The 18,333-nt window shown below is 39.2% G+C and overlaps 1 protein-coding gene across 3 annotated transcripts in view; it reads right to left on the bottom strand.

Moving 5' to 3' along the window:
* The window catches only part of AOPEP (aminopeptidase O (putative)), a 177,187-nt gene that overhangs the window by 11,822 nt on the left and 147,032 nt on the right, over positions 1-18,333 (bottom strand). For all 3 annotated transcript variants that reach the window (XM_066569633.1, XM_066569632.1, XM_066569631.1), the window contains one exon: positions 12,273-12,389. In XM_066569633.1, coding sequence (XP_066425730.1) covers positions 12,273-12,389 — 117 coding nt within the window. The remainder of the gene's footprint in view (positions 1-12,272; positions 12,390-18,333) is intronic.

An 18,333-nucleotide genomic window follows, 5' to 3' on the forward strand; every position in this document is an offset into this window, starting at 1 on the left:
AAGATCTTAAAAAATGAGATCATTTGAAATAGAGTAAGAACTATTGTCCATCAAAGTGGAACCTTTATTAAAGGTATGGGGCATCTGTTATCTTTACCAAATACAGGTTGAGACTCTATTGAAAAAATTATTTGAACTACTTGAGTCTTAAATGTTAATTAAAGAGTCTCAGAGGTCAGACTCCAGTCTAATTCACAGAGGAAAAAATAGAGAATGACCAAACTATGCTACAACAGATTAATTTTAATTAACAATAAAGAAGCATTCCAGAGCACCCGAATGCTGCTGTGTTCCATCTGAAAGCATTTATCGCCAGTCTCTTCCTATCTACAGATAAATTGGATTCAAATATTAGATCATTTGCCTACCTAATTAAGGAACAAATGTTGCCAGACAATATTTGAACTAAAAAACAGATTTTACAGTTGTTTAGCATGGAAGAATTGCAATTTAAGAATTGCCAATTTTACAGGGCATTTAATGACCTTTTTCCCCCTCTATCTTAGCTGAAATAGTTATTCTTTGATACACCAGTGGCTTTTCATTCTATATAGTCTGAATTTCAAGTGGGCACTCCTATCTTTTATGTTACAGTACACACAGACTTTAGAAGGTGAATTTGATTTCATTGAAACTTGTGCAAGTGAGGGATGCTGAGGCAGCTCACCAGGAGGAATGAAATAGCTTTTTGTGTTACAATTGTGTTGAGAGACAATCAGTTTGGCAATCTGAAAGAGTGTACTCAAAGAGCCAAAAACCTACTGGGTGCAAGCAGAATGGATTCATCATTTTTACAAGGATTCTGTAATTGTGATTATTGTGTTTGCCAAGAGTTTTTCAGGCGACTGAGTAAAGAAGCCATCTATCAGCTTAAATTAGTTTTGTTTTAGACTAAAAACTGGACTCTTCACAGCTTAGGTTTTCTCTCAGGTCTTGTTGTGCTTGCTCTGACAGTATTGCAGAGCCCAAAGAATCTAAAGGCCAGATACAGCACCACAGCAGCAGCAATCTTTAAGGCAATTTTTCTCCCTGAGATCCTCATGGCATCAGGGTTCAGTAAATGCTATTTCTAACAGTGCAATGCTCTGTTTCAGTACAAAACCCTTAATTTTCCAGAGCTATGGCCAAAATGATGATAACATTTCTAATTTTAAAAATGGCTTTTGGTAGCCTTACTCAAGCTGTATTTTATTTGAGTACTAGAATGAACCACAGTTCAGTAGCTGGACCTGAGGCAGATTGAGCTCATGGAGCTCGACCATGCTCTGCATTTGACATCACTGATTGTATAAGCAGCTCCAGGTTGTACAAGCAATTGTACATGCCATTCCTGCCACCTTGGACCTCCTTTCCTGCTGTGCAACACAGCATGAGTATCTCAGCCCACTGACACCCCAGCAAAAAAGAAAAAAAAGCATTGTCGTTCAGGAAACCCTAAGGCAGTTATGAGCTGGCAGATCAAAACTTTGTCAGGAGCTAATTGTAATTTTGAGGAGGACTATGCAGAGGTCTAAAATAATTTAAAACCTGTAGTGTGAGCTGGTCACTAAAAAGTCACTTAAAAGCTAATTTTAGCAGAATATGAGACATTAGATTTTGGTAATATTGGTAGCAATATTCTACTTCTGTAATTAATTCTTCTTCTGATTTGTATTTCTGCAGAGATCTAGCAATTGCACATATGAAGGGTGCTGGAAACAATGAAGAAAGACATGTAAGTCCCATCTCTCCTTTTTTAACAGCACTGATGAAGAGCTGTGGGTAGAGCTCATGCAGCAACTGCCTGTATTTAGTAGAAGAAGAGAAAAGTGTGGCACAATCAAGGTCTGAAAGGCAAATTCTGTTGCTTGATCAATGGCAGAGTGTGGGGCAGCTGGCAGCATTTGAACCTGTACCTGTCCTAGTGTGCCCATGGGCCAGGCAGCATGCTTCCACTGCTGTGCAAGCCTCAAGCAGCAGCAGGCGCCCACTTGAGCCTTCTCACATTTATAAATGTGACTTAGGGGCATGTATTTCCTTCCTGACCTTTCTCCTCTGCTCCAACCACAAGCTCCTGTTTTAGCAGTCACACAGTTCTAGATAACACGATGTTAAGAAGTTTATATAGGTTTATACAGTACCATAGCCTTGCTCAAGAGCAACCTCATCAGCTTCCACAGGCTGTGAACATGACTCCACTTCCACCTGCAAATAAAACCTGTATCTTTCCCACAGCCAGCACAGAGGCTCTTTTCTACATGACCAAACAGAAGCCAGAAATCACAAAACACGCTGCTTCAGAAAGTCCAGGCAGAGCAGCAGGCAACCTTGCTGTGATCAAAAAGGCACAGCAACCAAAGGATAGCTCTTCAGGACAGGATTCACTCTTGGCAATGCAGCAAATGCTGAGGACTTGTTTGGAGAAGACAAATGCTTTTTTTTCCCCCACTTAAGGCTTACAGCAGAGAGCTCCCAATTACAAACCAGACATTCTTCTCCCTATGTGGGCCCCATCTGTGATCAAGGACAGCTGTGTTGGTAGAAAAAAAATTTCCAAAAGAAGTCAGAAAAGGCAAGAGACTAAGAAACCATGTCTAATCCTTTTTCAAAGGTGGCACTGGCTGTCTCTCTTCTGATGTCAAAGCTGTCACTGTGAATAAGAGGCTTGGTTGGGATGCCTAATTGTGTAATCTCAATGCTCTTCAGCCTGCTCCTCCTTACCCTGTCTAACAGGAGATGGATACAAAAGAGGATATTCTCTAGCTTTACAGCAAACCAACAAAGTGATTATAGGAAAATGATCCAGAGAACAGTTAGATGAGGAAAAGGCCACCAGCAGCAAAGCAGTGTGACAGCTTCAACAGCACTGTCTGGGAGACCACATTGACATGGTTCCTGAAGGCTTTTCTCACAACATGCACATTTGTGCTGCCACTGTCCCTATGCTGGGGAGAGCAGCTCCTATATCATAGTGCATGTAAGGTAAGGAAATGTTTAACACAGCATGTTAACTCGCTTAATTTCAAAAACAAAGGTTTTAAAAAATAAGACTTAATTTAAAACATAGATACACTATTTATACTGGAACCAAAGGCTTCCCCTTTGCCTGCATTTTCACTATTGCCTGCTCAGCATGCTGGAGCACCAGTGCCATTCACAGCTTGCAGCATGATGAAGATGGCAGAAAAGATGTCACCATCTGCCTTTTTAACAATTTCACTGGAGATGTGTGCTGAGCTTCACTTTTCTGTGGTGCTGCCAGCTCTCAGGAGCAAGGCTGCCTTCTGGCTGGTGACAGAAACAATGCTTGTGCCACCTTGCCTGCTCTCAGTTCTTGCTCCTTCCATCCCCAGCAGGCTGCTCTGGTGAGGATGGCTGCATGTGTGAAGACACAGTCTGAGGGTGAGTATGGAGAGGATGCTGGGGGGCCAGGAGATCCTGCACCTCAGAGGGAGGGAGGGAAAACCAGGTCCCAGCCTAAGGTACAGCCAACATCAGAAGGGTACTGCAGGGACAAGACTTATGCCTTCAGGAAGGTAAGCTTGGCTTTGGCACATGTTCACATCCAAATGGGTACTTTTGCCAAAATGCAGCAACACAACTCTCTGCCATCTCATATACGGCCCCATCCACATTCCCTCTGACAGCCTACTGAAACACCTATCTTTTATCTACAATATACTGAAACACCTATCTATTATCTACAGTAATGTCTAGATTATGATGGAACATAGAATGGGTTGGGCTGGAAGAGACCTTAAAGATCATCTCATTCCAACCCTCCCACCAGTGGCAGGGAGACGTTTCACTAAGCCAGGTTGCTCAGAGCTTTATCCTACCTGACCTTGAACACAGCCAGGGATGGGACATCCACAGCTTCTCTGGGAAACCTGTTCCAGGGCCTCACCACCCTCACAGTAAAGAATTTCTTCCTAATAGCTAATCTAAACCCACCCTCTTTCAGTCTGAAGCTGTCACTATCCCAACAGTATCTCTGGAATCAGCAGAAATTTATATCACCATAGCAAGCAATTAAAACACTTCTCATTACCACTGTCTCTTCTGGCTGTCTCCAGATAGAGTCTGCTTATAATTTTTACCCATATAGTGTCTGCATATGTGTCTCAACACAGATTATTTATATATGCACATAAAAGCATGCTGAGCTTATAAATCCAAACTTATAGTGGGAAAAAAGCACATAAACATATACATCTGACGTAGAAATTAAACTCTGAAGAGTTTGAGATAAGCACACCAACAGTCTGTTACCAATTATTATTAAATTATATCTCCTGTACAGCAAAAGGAAAGGCTGCTGTAAGTATCAAGGCAACAGTAAGCTATCCCCTTTGCCTATGCCCCTCTCTCCATCCCTCTGCTTTTACCTCATCTGTCTTGTAGCTAGAGGCAAAAAAACCTTTTATCTTTGGTCTCCCACAGTGACTGTGGTCAAAACATTTGTTATTTCCAGGCAAGATTACTGTCATAGACAGAATCTGGAACTCCATATGAAAATAAGACTCAAATTCCAAGCAATGAACAATGTGGCTACCTGTTTTTTCCATAACTTAGGTCACAGCCAGTCTACTCAGTCCATGCTCACATCCTTCTAATCTCCCATTGCTTAAAACCTGGATTTCCAGTTTCAAAATAATTACATACAAGATTTTTACTCCAAAGACAAAGACCTTTTGCATCACTCTTATTCTCCTTTTTCGATGCCCAGCAAAAATTCTTAAGTGAAAAATGCATTGATTTTATAAATCAGAAGAAATATGCTCATTCATGCAATCAGAACATTTCGATTTTTCTCTGTGTTTGACATTTTTTAGTCATCTTCTCCACTTCTTTTATTCCCTGCTGCTGGAATACAGCGATGATTGTTGCTTAGGACAATGCTTACAGCACACAAAACACAACAAAATTTCTCTTCTTTCTCAGAACACTGCAACTCCAACTGGCACAAGGGTTGAAAGTATGACAGCAGACTTTACCCACAAGTTATTAAGTCAGCGACTCAGTGGTGGAATCGTATCTGTGTGGTTAAGAAATTATGTCAGAACCGGCACCTCTGAATTGTCCTGCTTCTTGAAGTATTTAGACCTCACAGGGCACAGAAAATTGTTTCCAAATTGTGGTCCTATTCAGGCATACCCTGCATCTGCAGCCAGCCTTCAAACAGGAATGAGAAGTATTAGACAAGCTATTTGGATGAAGTCTCAAAATAAGTTTATTTTAAATAAAAATATTTTCAGATTGTTTTTCAGAATTAAAAACCAAAACAAGCCAACCAAAAAAACCTCCCAAAGAAAGCAAACCTCAGAGGAACATCCCTACTACTGACAGCTAGGGGATTTTGTTTGTATTTTAGAAGTACCCCCTCCTTGTCATAGGCACTATGCCAGTGCTATCATATATATGCAAATAAAATAACTTTTTAAATTCCATAAAAAGGTTGGTGGTTTGTATTACAGCACCGGGTTTATACTGTCCAACAAAGAAATACTGAGTAAAACTTTATGTAGAGCAATTGCATCCAATTCAGAAAACCTTTAGGACTGAGTTCAGAAGCCCAGAGGACTCCACTTCATTCTCCTTGCTGGACAATAGGACACAGAATTATCTCCAATCCCTTCCTCCACAAATTCTTTGGAAAAGCAGTAAAAAAATGCCAAACGAACCCAGTTGCATATTTGGTTCCCTCCTACCATCAGCTCCTCTGCTTTCCAAGTTGCGCTAAGTTTCTGGACTGCAACACAGAGGAAATTAAGTTCAAAACTGGTTAGAAAAAGTGAGCAGCACCAGTAATGGCAGCAGTCAGGGCACAAAAACTCCTCATGCCACCCAGCAGCCACTGAGATCACTTGGAAAAAACATGTTGCTGTTGGCTCCTGGAGGGATGCGGGACTAGGAGTGCTGACTGGTGGAAAGCTATTTCCAGTGCTCCACAAATCTTATTTTCTGATCATGCCCTTCAGCAAATGCTGATGGAGGGATTTTCTGTTCTTCTCAAGTGGCTGGAAAAGCCCCCCTACTTTGCATGTGGAAGCAAAACAAACCCAAATTATAGCTACTTGAGATTATCCTTCAGCCAGTCTTACAAATTCATCTCAACACATCCACTCAGTCACAATAGGCACATGAGCCAGAGTGAGTCTCATGGGAGGACTCCCATGGCTGTCACTGGAAGCGTTTTTCCCTCATCTTGTTTCGATTTTCTTAGCTTTGAATTTTGGACCTCATCTTTGGGAAGCAAGTGCCACCTTCCTAAAAGCTACCCTTTTCTAAGCTCCTTTCACTGGGAAAAAGATCCAACTCCTACAAATGCATGCTTTTGAAAAACTAGCTTAACCAATATCAATACCAATACCGTCTGTGCCAAAGAGCCTGCAAACTGCATTTAGATGCAACATGAACAAGAACATGAAACAGAGTGAAGACTGAAATTTTTTCAAGATCACAGAGGACATTCTGCAAGTGGCTGTGGCTTCAGTCAACACATCTATCAGCAAAAAGGACAGTCTACAATATACCCTGAAATTAGCCCTTTTTCTAGTGAAAATGGGAAGGGCTTTCTATGACAGAGATATATTTGCAAGGATTTGCATAAGGAAGTAGAAGTAGAGCAGGGAAAAATAGTATTTCTGTGAGGATGTGTGTGAAAAGCATCAGACTGATAATAGTAAAGAGATTTCACTTTGTGAAAACATATATTTCTTCTTTTCCATTTAATGAAAAGTAATGGCTGGGTGTACAAACCTCAAATATGATTTATTCCAGAAACAAACCTATCCTGCAGGCTGACTCATCTACACAGCCTTTTCTAGGTTCCTTATTATACTTTTCTAGATTACTTATATCAGGTTCCTCCTGATGTGCTAACTGCAATTCAATTGCAAATAAAAAATTATTCAATGTAACCATACGTATGTCTAGCAGCACAATAATGCTAGACATACATATGTATGTCATTCATTCAGAAAGGAAAAGACAGGTGAAATTTATTTTGCACTCCTGGTAAATTTTCACAGCAGATTTGTAAGTCCTGCAAAACATACTGTTTTATCCAAAATAAGGCATCTCCTCCTAACTTGAGGTGCAACTGAGTAATAACCTGTATATTTAAATAAAAAATAAATACAGAAACTATTTTTACTCTTGCAGAAAAAAAATCACTAGAAAGCAATGCCCTGTAATAGAGTCATCAGCTCAAGCTGTCACCTTTTTTATCTTCTGATTTGGTGCTTCATACCAACAATGACATCAGTTAAGGAAAAGAACCATGGTTCTCTCCCTGCGGCTGCAATGCCACTATCTGAAACATGCCTACCTGTTGCTACACAGTTGAGTCAGGAAGGACTGGCAAGCCTGTGGAGGTATTTGCAATACATTACTAACTGTACTCAAAAGCTGAAGACTGCTTCTGAGTCCCTGCCCCAAGGGAGGACTGGCCCAGTGTTTGTGCTGAAAGTAAAGCTCACCAAGTGCCTTCTTCAAGTGTGCACTGACTTTCCCAAGCAGTTCCCTTTTCCCACCCAGTTTTATGGTGCTGTCCACAGAGCTCTGTTCCATAACCGTGCCTTCAAACAATGCCCATCCACCATCTGCAGGACAGCTGAATTATGCAACCTGAGAATGTGCTCAGCTCAACACAGCCACCATCAGATGGGAAATGACAAAAATTCATTTGTTCTTCCACATCTGCCAGCTTTTCACAGGCTAGGAAAGATCAATGAACCAAAGTTATTTTGTCATAACAGAATTCTCACCACTTGTAGGATGCCAAGCACCTTAGATGGTTTGTGTGCATTTCTGTCAGTGAAATAAGATGCCACCACTTTATAGCCTTGGTCACACAGGCAGACCTCATGCACAATGAAGTACTTGTGTGAGAACAGTTTTATGCCACCCACATGACTGATGATATTATGATCTTAACTCATTTTACTCACATTTACAGCAGAAAGAGTTCTAGTTTCTTTTCTCTCCCCAAAATATACCACATTATGATCCCAAATACAGGGAAAGCATTATGTAAGTGAAGAGCATTTCAATCTGCTTGCTCAGACAAGGAAACACAACAAAGCAACTTTCCATATGCTGTGCAGGCAAGATAAAAGTGATATCTCCAGTCGGAAAGAAAGGAAAGCTAACTCTACAGTGAAAAATGTGGGGAAGTACACCATAAATACCTCTGCTTCATCCACATTCTGTACTTTTTATCACCACTTCTTAGATAATTCAGCAACAAGTAAAACACACTTGCAGAAATATCATCAAGTCTTAAATAGGACTGAAAGTGTCACACCCACTGTTCTTCTCCTATGGCTGTGATCTTCTTCCTGTCACATTTTTCATTGTTTTGCAGGTTACTCAGCCATTCTGTGTCCTTGTGTGCCCACAAGTTACAGGTCTTTGGCCAAATGAAGAACAGAAATAATGGGAGTAATGAGAGGGCTCATCTAGCTAAGAGATTCATTGACTATTAACTCAGATCTCATGGTGTTGTCTTTTGTAAATTATTGACTCCACTTTACTTATATGTAAGTTCTCAATAGCTTATTCAAATGAGATAAGATTGCACTGTCGTGTCAGAAGAGATGTCATCAAGGTTAGACAGATTTTAAAAAATACTAGACACCCAAAACTTTCCATGAAGACCAAGTCTCCACATTCTGCCAGATGCTAGATATTGAATAAATGAAACAGCTGTCTGGAACAGCCACTTTGGAAAGGAACAAAATAAAAACAACACAAGATCCACTTTAAATTTTATTATCCCACTGAGCTGTCTGATGGCAACTGTAGCTGCTGCTTTATAACATATCCCATTTCTCCTCAGCCAGCTGAACTTACAGCTGGACATAGTCATGTTCAAAATACAGCCAATGCTTCTCTTCAATGCAGGATGTGGTATGTCATGGAGATGTAGCCTGTGCATGAGTTATTTTGTTACGTAGTGGGAAGCAGCACAACAAGACGGGGGAACAGGAAGAGAAAATTGAGGACACAATCCAATTGCTTCCCACTTGTCTGACACTACTTGGCTGAGCCACAATGGGCTGAAGGCACAGAGAGAAGAATGGAAAATGGCTTTAAGCTTTGAAACCTTCATTGCTTCTAAAAAAAAGGTCTCTTGGATATGCTCAATTCAAACAGCTCAGATCAATGAATTTAATCTTTTGAAAACAAACTTGTAGTTTTGTGTCTTCTCAGATGTTCCAAGGTTTGAGGAATAAATGGCAAATGAAATAATTATTTGTTACAGAAGTGGACTGCAAAAAGTGGAAAGGAGTCACAAATTATGAAATTTGGCAGATGCCCTACAAGCCTCTCTTGGCATCCAAGACTAGGGGCAGACCTATTTGGAATGTGATTAAGCCATCCGCAGTTCTGGCTCTTGTGGCTCCAAAGTTATACATTATGAATCATAAATATGTTACTTAACCTTTGATTTATTTTTTGTTTGTTAAAAGAAGCATTCAAATGTCTGTTCTAGTAGGAAGATAGACACTGAGGTTATGTATCTGCATTGAAGCCTAATTTGAGAGGAGAGGAACTGCACTGAGTAGGTGCAGAGATCTCTTCAAGAGAGATCAACCTTTACATTCCAGGCAAGGTTGATTCTGACTCTCTCCTCTCCTGACTGATGCAAAGGAATAGACACAGAATAGACACAGGGCAGGCTACCTGCTGCAAACCCTCCACTCCTTTCTGAAGCAACGTGTACCGCTAGGTTGCTAAATCTGGACGAGCACATGGTAACAAATGGTCAGGAGTACCAAACAGTGCTTTTGTCGCCTCACTGGCTGGGGACAGACCTACACTTTGCTGAGGGCAGGAGCAGATGCCACCAAGTGTGCAAGGCTTTACTACAACAAGCATGATCAATTTAAAGTCAACATAAAGATGCTTCAGTCACACAGACAGAACAGCTTTAAGAAATATAAACAAGGACTCTCCATGCTGTATTTGTGCAGGACAGATGGATCCCCAGTAATAATCTTCAAAATTATTACGTACAAATTTTAAGACCAAAATTTGTGAAAATACATAAAAAAAACGTACTCCTTTGTGTATGTACCCTCTCACACTATTGGCCATATCATTGCTTATCCCTGCTCGAAGATGATTGTGAATTTGAATGCTACTTTTCAAAAATAAGAAAACAAGTTTATTTCTTAACTTTTTGCTGCTGGATGGAACACAGCTGACAACCTCACTTCCAAAAATCCTGGAATAAACCCTCTGACACTGAGAGTTTTCTTTTTATTGACCTGCATGCAAGTTTTTTATGGTTTTATTTTTAATAATCCATTTCTGCTGTTTAGCTACTGAGAACATTTGAACTCCAGTAATACAGCAGGATCACTAGAAGTGATTTGTGTAACGACAAATTAAATCTAGACAAGAACAGGCTAAGACTGCAGTTCTTTGTCCCGGGGTCACAACAACAAAAATCCCCTGTGCACATATAAGAGAATGAGGCCCAAATAGTCTGTTCCTCAGGTAGACGAGGCCATGGGAGCTAGCTCCCTTTAAAGGACTGTAGGTGCCTGGTAAACCAGGTCATCAGACTGGTAAAATGCTAATGGTAATGTTGTCTTAGTTGTACTTCTAAGTGAGTTGTCTGCTAAGCCCTTGTTTCACCTTGTAAAATAAAATTGAGATTATGTTCATTTCATAGAGGTTCTAATCGTGATGGTTTGTGGAGGTTTTTCACAGAACCATTCTGATAGATTGTTTGCATACTTTTATGTTAACACTGCAAAGAAAAAAGAAAGCATGAAAGTGAAGAGGAAGGAAAAACCTGAAAAACTGAAGCTTGTGGCCTGGTGCTTACAATTCATAGGCATGAAACAGCAACAACACAGCTATTGCTTTGATCTATGCCCCTGTTAATTCCTCTTCCCATAATAGAACTTCTGACATTTCACTGGTATTCAGATGTGATTAAAATATATTCTAATACCTATAAAAAGAAATGTTGATTTAACTACTAATTAAAAATAAATCTGGCATTTGGAAAACTTTATCAACAAAAAGTAAAAAGGTGCAGTAAACAGCAGCAATTGAAATGTTGTTCTTTTTTTTGTTTATTTTTTTCTGAGAAAAAGGTAGATATCTGTTTTATCAATCTTTACGTTAAGGTTTAGATTTCCGAGTCTTTCCAAGCATCCACACAGCAACTTCAGCTGTAAGAGTAACAAGATAGATTTTGATCTCTCCTTCAATTCTAATAATTGCCACAAAGTTCTAAGAATAACAGGGTAAGTCAAGCACACTGGCTTTCTGCAACCTTCTGCAAGGCAGTTTTTAAATAAACAGGAGCCAAATGTTAAGTTCACCATATTCCTTCATTGCACAGTAGCTTTGTCGTATGCTACAACATAATTAACCCTTGTTTTTTATATATATATATGTATATGTATGTACACACATATACACACACGCATCTCTAGACTCCTTCATGTTCATCTCTGACTTTCTTACCTCCTCCTGAATACTACATACTTGAAGCAAAGGCTGCTTACAAGGCTGCTCTCAGACACCACTTCTGCATTAATTTTCAGAACTCTCCCAGCTCAAGAAAACCATAGGACTTAAAAGAGTCTTCTCTGCACATGGTAATAAAGATTTACTGGTTTGCCTCCCAAAGATATAAAGCACTTTGGAGCAGGGATGCTACCCTTTATGCTACCATATAAAGCAGTGTTTTCCTTGGGGCCTATTAATATCACCAGCATTTAGCAGAAGCAACTGCAAAAAACATTAAATTAAGGCCCCAAACCAGAAAACACTGTAGTCTCTCTGGAAAGCTAACTTTCCTAAATCCTGAGTGAGACTTTGGAGCACGCAAAGAGGAACAATATGAGCTGACAATGGGGAAAAATAATTTTAGACTATAACAGACATGATTACATTTGGAGACAATATCACAACAAAAACAAACTGGGCTCCACTACACAGAAAAACGTAGTGAAAAATTTAACACTTGAACAAATGTGCTGCCTAAGGTACATGTAAAATAGTTTGGACGACTGGGTTGTGCTGTACTTTACTACCACAGTATGCAAAACACACCTGAACCTACCTACACAAAACACAGAGAAACACTGAGTTATTATGGCAATGAAGATGCAACAATACTGGAGTTAAGATCATTCAATTTCAGATTCAGACATGAAAAAAAAAAAACTGTAGTGAGTCTGGTTCCTAGTGGAACACTGTTATTCCTAGTCAACAACACAGTGGCATACATTAGAGAGATTTATTTTTACATGACTTACCTCAGCATCTTGCCCCCGGAGCTGGTATGTTCTCTCTAAGCACTGCAGTATTCTAGGACACAATGTCTTCTCCTCCAAGAGGAACTCCAGAAGTAAGACCAGCTGGTCAGGGAGAAGCTAAAAGAAAAATAAATGCCATATGTGAATGAAGATCTCTACTGGCTGAGCAATGTAAATGGAAACAAACTAAAAAGGACAAGATTGTGATAACCTGTGTACTTCCAGCATGTGCTTTAAATACAACTTGGACCTCTAGCTGGTTTCTGAGAAACCTCAGGGTTTATGTGCCTGTGTTCTGAAAGACTGTGCTGGGGCACAATGAGGATTCATTTTCCATGGTTTCCATTGCTATGGTTAGATCAGATCTAAAACATGCCTGTCTTATTGAAATAGAATCATGGCTTAATAAGTAAGATTTTTATGGAATGTATAAAACAAGTAATTCTATTTTGTTTGGGTTTGAAGAGAGAACAATTTACAGTGCATAATTTGAGAAATCAATGAGGTATATGAACATACAATTTTTAGAGTGGTGTTTTTATCAGATATACAAGCATTTGAGTGATTTGTTTACACTGAGCAAAGAAACACCACACAAATAAGTGAACCACCAAACAACTGTTGTAAAAACACATTCTGAGGCATATTTTAGTGCAATGAGTCACAAACCATCCATCCTTTCATGGGAAATATGCATGAATGTTGTATTTGTGGCACACATGGTACAGCATCTACGCACAGATATATATTCAGTAGTTTCAGTTAGTTTCTTGACTCAGGAACCTATCATTTTGAACTGGAACCTAATGTAATCTAAAAAAAAAAAAGCACAAGAATCTGTTGTAGCCAGTGCTTAAGTGCTCTGTTTAATAGGCTTATTGGATGAACAAATAAATAATTCAAACAGAGCTCAGAGAGAAATTGCACCAGCTGCCAGGAAACATCTCTTGGAAATTCAGGCTCCAAGGTGATCAGTCAGAAGTTTGTTATATGCCCCAAAACTTTCCCCACTATTCATCATTGCAGGGCACCAGGGGAGGAAGGGGAAAGGCAAAAGAATGTCAGTAAAGCTTTTGCATACAAAAAGAAACCAACCCTGCTCACTTCTAATGTTCTTGAGACAGACTAATAAAAAAGACATCCTGCTACTTTGACAGTACTCCCACCTTTCACCACATTTGGTGATTTTCTCTTCCCACCTCGCTGCCTGCCCATGTCTGCTTTGCTGCGACAATGCACTAAGCAAGGATGAAAAGAATTCAGCTATAGGAAACGCCTCGCCCAACAACACATCCCACAGCCAGGGCTGTTTATGTGGACTGAACAAGACTGGACTTCTGATCTCAGATCTCTGAGTCCATGAAGATACCCAGGATCTTCCAATAAGTCTTAATTTGTAAAATATCTACATTAATAACAAATTTAGCAACAGGACATTTTCTTCTCTTTTAGACCAGTATCTAAATCAGAATAAAGAGGAAAGGGCATCTCTATAATGGTAATGCTTTGGTTTCTTTGCATTTTGATTTCTTTCCATTTTTTACTGGTAAAGTTGTATTCCTGAAGACTGAAAATACCCCACATCTTACTAGCACTTTGTGAAACATTTTGTAAGTAATACCAAAGCCTGACAATCACATGGTATTGTTAAAAGTGGTCAATATTTAAAATTCAATATTTTAAAATATTGAATATTTCATTTCAGGACAACTACTAAAATGGCAGCTTAAATGCTTATTACGGAGTCCAACAGCAGCTGCCGGGGGTTGGTGAGACAAGTTAAAAAATAAACCAGGGAAAGTTTCTGGGAAGTGACTCTACTTGGAAAAGGAATTAATTCTGAACATTAATAAAATACAGAATGTTGCAGAACACCACACAAAGAAAGGTAACTTCTGATCTAGATAGTTTTCACTGCTAACTAAAAAGACAGAAGAACAATACTTAATTTGCAGAAGCTATAGAACAGTTGCTTGAATACGTAGGTACAGAACAGCTGAGTATTTTATAATATAACTGCAGTATAATTGCTACACAGATTCACCCATGGAAAGCTATTGTTTAAGGCAGCATTACAGAAGCCAACTTTTTTTTTTTTTTGAGCAACAGCAGAGCAGCAGCCATGCCCTGAATTTATGTCTGTCTAGTGCTGCATCATGGCTAAAGTTTTTTCAGAATTACTGGCTAAACTCTGAGAGTCAGTAAAACAAACAAACAAAACCCCATTAAAACAAACAAACAAATAAACAAACAAACAAACAAAACCAAGAGTGCATGAAGTGTTTGGACAATGCTGTCAGGCATATGGCGTGATTATGAAGTGTCTTGTACAAGGCCAGGTATTGGACTCGATGATCGTTGTGGGCCCCTTCAAACTGAGCATCTGCTATGATTCTACAAATAAGACCATGGCTTCTGCTATTTTCCCACGTTCCAGCTGCCCAGGATGGTACCTTACATACCAGTTTCTAGCTCATGGATTAATTAGAGTCCAAGGCAGGAGTTAGTGAACACCGGCAGAGAGGGCGGGCGCTGGCAGGGGAGCGCTGGCTGGCAGACCTCTCCCTGCAGAGGCACGACTGGGCACAGCTATTACAGTCTGTTCTCCGACTCGTTTCTAACAGAAAAGGAGGAACGTTCCCATCTACACTTTTAACCTTTCCTTTCAATAAAAGAGACTCTGCTTTAAAACCCTAACTTAGGCCAAGAGACAGAAAATTGCAACCAGAGTTTCATTAAACCAGCTGCTACAAAATTCATTCAGGGGTGCAGACATTTTCTTTTCCCCACACACAACAATATGAGTATCATTCTCACCAAAGCAGTCTTTTAATGGTTATAAATAAGCTTCAAAAATTGCACTTGAATTTTCTCTCAGAAACCCCTCTCTCACTGTTTTTTGTTTTCCTACCACCATCCTTATTTGTCTTGCCCACCTGTTACTTTCCATCCTTCACACCAGGAGAATTGTTTGGTGTGCATGTTGTCAATTTTCAATTTGGTTGCCTCATGCTTAATACAAAGAGGTCCTTGCCTTAAGCGCTATCTAAACATAAATACTGTAGAGACCTAAATGCAAATTTCTTTTCAAGAACTGTATAACCACTTTACAACAACTCATATTCTGTGAATGCATATTGAATATCTAACACCCATAGAAAAGTACACAACACAGATACAGCAAGTTATAGCAGGATAATCGTCACACTCTCAAGTTATGTCTTCAGGCAGAAAACATTCCGAAAACAACCATAACACCATAAATGCAAAATTTCAATGTTCCTCATAAAATAAAATTAACTAAAATAAAATAAAAATAATCCCCTCATACTCTGAACTAGAATAGAGAATACTCAATCAAAATGTTCAAACATATGCAATTATGAAAGCAGATTATTTCAATCAGGAAATGTGGCGAGGATCAAGAAATAGTTTTCATTACGTCAAACTGCTGCAACAGCATCTATTTATACTGTAAAGTAGATAGTTCCTGCCCAATCTATGCCTGCTGCATGGAAATCATATTACTTTTCTTAGGGCTGGCCCTCCCCCAGCTGTGACTATGGACACTACAAAGAGGATATAAATGAGTATGCTGTGACCAAGCACACTAGAGGTTTTCTGTCATGTCCCATGTAATTAAACATCATCCCCTCTATAAAGCTGTATCCCAGCACTGTATATATTATCTTGCCCTTTAGACTGTAAGACTTCTCCTCCAACTCTTCAGCCTTCTGAAAGAGTTCACTTTGTCCTGCCACTAAACAACCATTTGTTCTCTGCTTCCCCTAAGTTACCTGATGTGGCAGCTTTAAAGTTTGAGTAAAGAGGCTATTAACCCTTAAAAAAAACTTTAAGTGATAGGGAATATCAAAACTGGCTCTGTATTTAAAAAATGCAAGATGAAAGAAATAAAGAAAACATAAACAAATTGAAAATATAACTGATATTCACTGTATACTAAATCTCTTTGAAGTAATAAAAGCATACTCTGTATTTTATTCATATCAGTACACAAAACACTTAAGCCATTATACTGTGTTACAAGAATATCTTATTAGATTAGTAGGTTTGAAAGGTTTTCTACAAATAATCTTTGAACAAAACCATGAAATTTCAAAATACAATCCCTAATCTGTAAAAAGCACAAAGAAAACAAATCTTTCCCCTTCAGAGATCTGGTATAGCAGCTATAGAGGTCATCGATCTCACATCCCCGAAGACCACCCACACGAAAGAGAGTATTTATCAATTCCTAAATTAACAAACACAATAAATGCCAGATTCACCCTTTATACTAGAAAAAAAATTGCCATTGAAGCATTTGACTACTGACCTTTCAGCCATGAAATGTGACACAGATATATCTACTTGAGTTGATCCACAGCACCAGCATTTGCACTGCACCCCTCTGCCAGGACACAAATCACTAAAGTTGTACAGCTGGTATGTTGAATATCCCATTTGCTCCTGCCTGCACTTGAATGAAGTCATTGAAAGCCTCCTTGGAGGGAAAATCTGCCTCAGACTAATGCAGCAACCGATTGACAGTGGCGTGATTTCTATTATTACTCCATTATCACACTGGGATCTGTGCCTAAATGAGCATACTTCCTCCCTGATGCCATTTCCTTTTATCCTGGCTCTAGTCTAAAAGTGGATCAATGGGAGTAATATGTATGATGTCACTTCAATTTACAGCTACTGCCTCCCTCTCTCACATGCACAAATAGATCAATTCTTCCCAAAAATGGTTAAAAAATGCACAGGGAGAATCTTCTCTGAGAAAAGGGTTCTCTGCTATATTTGTCTGTGTAACCACAGCAAGGAACTGTTTACAGTGAGCAAAAAACAGGGGGGAAAAGGAAAAAAAAATCACTACTGTGCACTGGAAAACGCTGGCTGAAATACAAGAAAAACAAGGCCTTATAGAGAATTAAAGCAATTTGGCCTTTGAAAATCACACAGAAATGTTTAAAGTTTTTAAGGCACAGTATATTTCTCCTGTACTTGGTGGAAGATAATCTTGTGTCCTATCCCCAAAAACACAAAAGGTATTTTCATTTATATATTTACAAAGTTTTCCCAAGTCAAACCAAATTCCTTCCCACTCCCCTCTTAGGAAAGAAAGGGAAAACCCTTACTCCATAGTTCAGTTGTGAATAGTTCCCTTCAGAAAAAAACTGATCATAGAATCATTTAGGTTGGAAAAGACCTCTAATATCACCAAGTACAACCACTAACCCAGCACTGCAATGTTGACCATTAAACTATGTCCCTAAGCACCAAGTCTACATGTTTTTTAAATACCTCCAGAGAGACTCACTCAACCTTGTGCAGCCTGTTCAATCTCCTCATAAACTGCAGTCAAGAAAGCAATACTACTAGTCCAGGAGACAGGATTTATAGGTCCAGGTCATCTCCACACTTTTACTTCACATGGTCAAAAAAATCCCCAAATGAATCTCATTTTATAAACTCTCCCCCACTGCCTTGAATGCTCTTTTCTGCAGGCTGCAACTAAATAAAACTTGTTGCAGAACAAATCCCCTATTCCTCAAACTGTTAAGCAAATTGGTAGCTTGAAAATTCAAAAAAGCACTGTTTACTCAACCATGTTTTTAACCAGATGTTTTCATTGTTTACCTCAATATTCTTCAGATGCTGATCAGCACAGTGACTTCTTTTAAATGAAAACAAGGTATGTTCTCCCCCACCCTCCTTCAAGGGCTAAAATGTATTCATATCAACTAGCATATAAATAAATATCAATTAAAAATGTCCACACTTACAGTTGTTAACTAGTGTAGTGCAATATACTAGTGAAAAGAGTTTAACTCTGAAAGAACTAGTCTGATGTTTGATTAATATGCAGGGGGGGAAAGTATTCTGCAGCTGAAATATGCTTTGAACTGGTTTGCAAAATAAAGCCCATCTTTGCCACAGGCTGACAAAATTTCACAAGCACGTAGTGGAAAAGACAGCTCTGCTCAACTTCATTTAGGCCAGTTTATTTGACTTCTCCCTTGATGAAAAGCCAGCTCCCCTTTCAGTGTTTATG

This window comes from Molothrus aeneus, chromosome Z (assembly GCF_037042795.1).
Source record: "Molothrus aeneus isolate 106 chromosome Z, BPBGC_Maene_1.0, whole genome shotgun sequence".
In the NCBI taxonomy this organism is placed as follows: Eukaryota; Metazoa; Chordata; class Aves; order Passeriformes; family Icteridae; genus Molothrus; species Molothrus aeneus.